The 1,009-nt window shown below is 25.2% G+C and overlaps 1 protein-coding gene across 1 annotated transcript in view; it reads left to right on the forward strand.

Moving 5' to 3' along the window:
- LOC108754615 (homeobox protein Hox-D4a-like) overlaps positions 1-516 on the forward strand; it is a 1,458-nt gene extending 942 nt beyond the window's left edge. Inside the window, exon 2 of the mRNA XM_018497051.1 lies at positions 116-516. Within this exon, the coding sequence (XP_018352553.1) occupies positions 116-516 (401 nt within the window). The remainder of the gene's footprint in view (positions 1-115) is intronic.
- Positions 517-1,009: the final 493 nt, after the last annotated feature.

Raw genomic sequence — 1,009 nt, forward strand, 5'->3', positions numbered from 1 at the left:
TAGTTATAGTTGAATAAATAAAATCCATAAATATCTGTCCATTAATTTTTAACTACATACTAAAAATTTAGTCTTAATATATATTATTTATTAATACAAAAATTATTGATTGCAGTCCAAGAAAATGGAATTGAGCAGAAACGCACGAGGCAAACCTATACGCGCGCTCAAATCTTGGAACTGGAGGCAGAATTTCATTTACATAAATATCTTGCAAAAAGACAACGTATGGCGTTAGCTAAAAATATTTCTTTGACTGAGCGTCAAGTTAAAATTTGGTTTCAAAATCGACGAATGAAACAAAAAAAATCACCGAATACATCCCAAAACACAGCCGAATCAACACCATCAATGATATCAGACTCCAATACGCAGATAATTCACGAAACTCAAGTATTAAATCCAGCGCAACAGACACAATTACAATCTCAACAACAATTTTATGAAGAACATCAAAATTATTATCCTAATCCAAATATATTAACAACTCATTATTTAAATAATCCGCATTATTGAAATAATTCTGAAGGTAATAATAGTTATGAATATGATAATAAAGTACTTTGTACAGTGATACTGTGAATATTTTCAATTATTTTTAAATATAATAGGAAAATAGTAATTACTTTGCGTAGAAAAATTTAGTAAAATTAATTAAATTAATAAAAAAAGATTAATAAAATTGGACAATAAATAGAAATGAGTAAAAATTCATAAATTCTTACTAATACACTATATGTTTATTCTTCAATAGTAATTTTTATTTTAGTATTGAAACATTAATAATGAGACTTTTCTCATAAATAAATATAGATAAAAATATTTTTGAATGACGTAATTATTATGCACTAAGTTACAATAAACTTTGATATTAAAGTTCATTGCAATTATTTGTATACTGCATTTACTGTACGTATATACTTCAAGAAGTATTTGCGATGAAAATCAATATAATAGTTTTGTAGATATTCTTAGACCTACATTGGCGTTTTAAAATTAATCGAGATAG

This window comes from Trachymyrmex septentrionalis, unplaced genomic scaffold, assembly GCF_001594115.1.
Source record: "Trachymyrmex septentrionalis isolate Tsep2-gDNA-1 unplaced genomic scaffold, Tsep1.0 scaffold80, whole genome shotgun sequence".
Classification (NCBI taxonomy): domain Eukaryota; kingdom Metazoa; phylum Arthropoda; class Insecta; order Hymenoptera; family Formicidae; genus Trachymyrmex; species Trachymyrmex septentrionalis.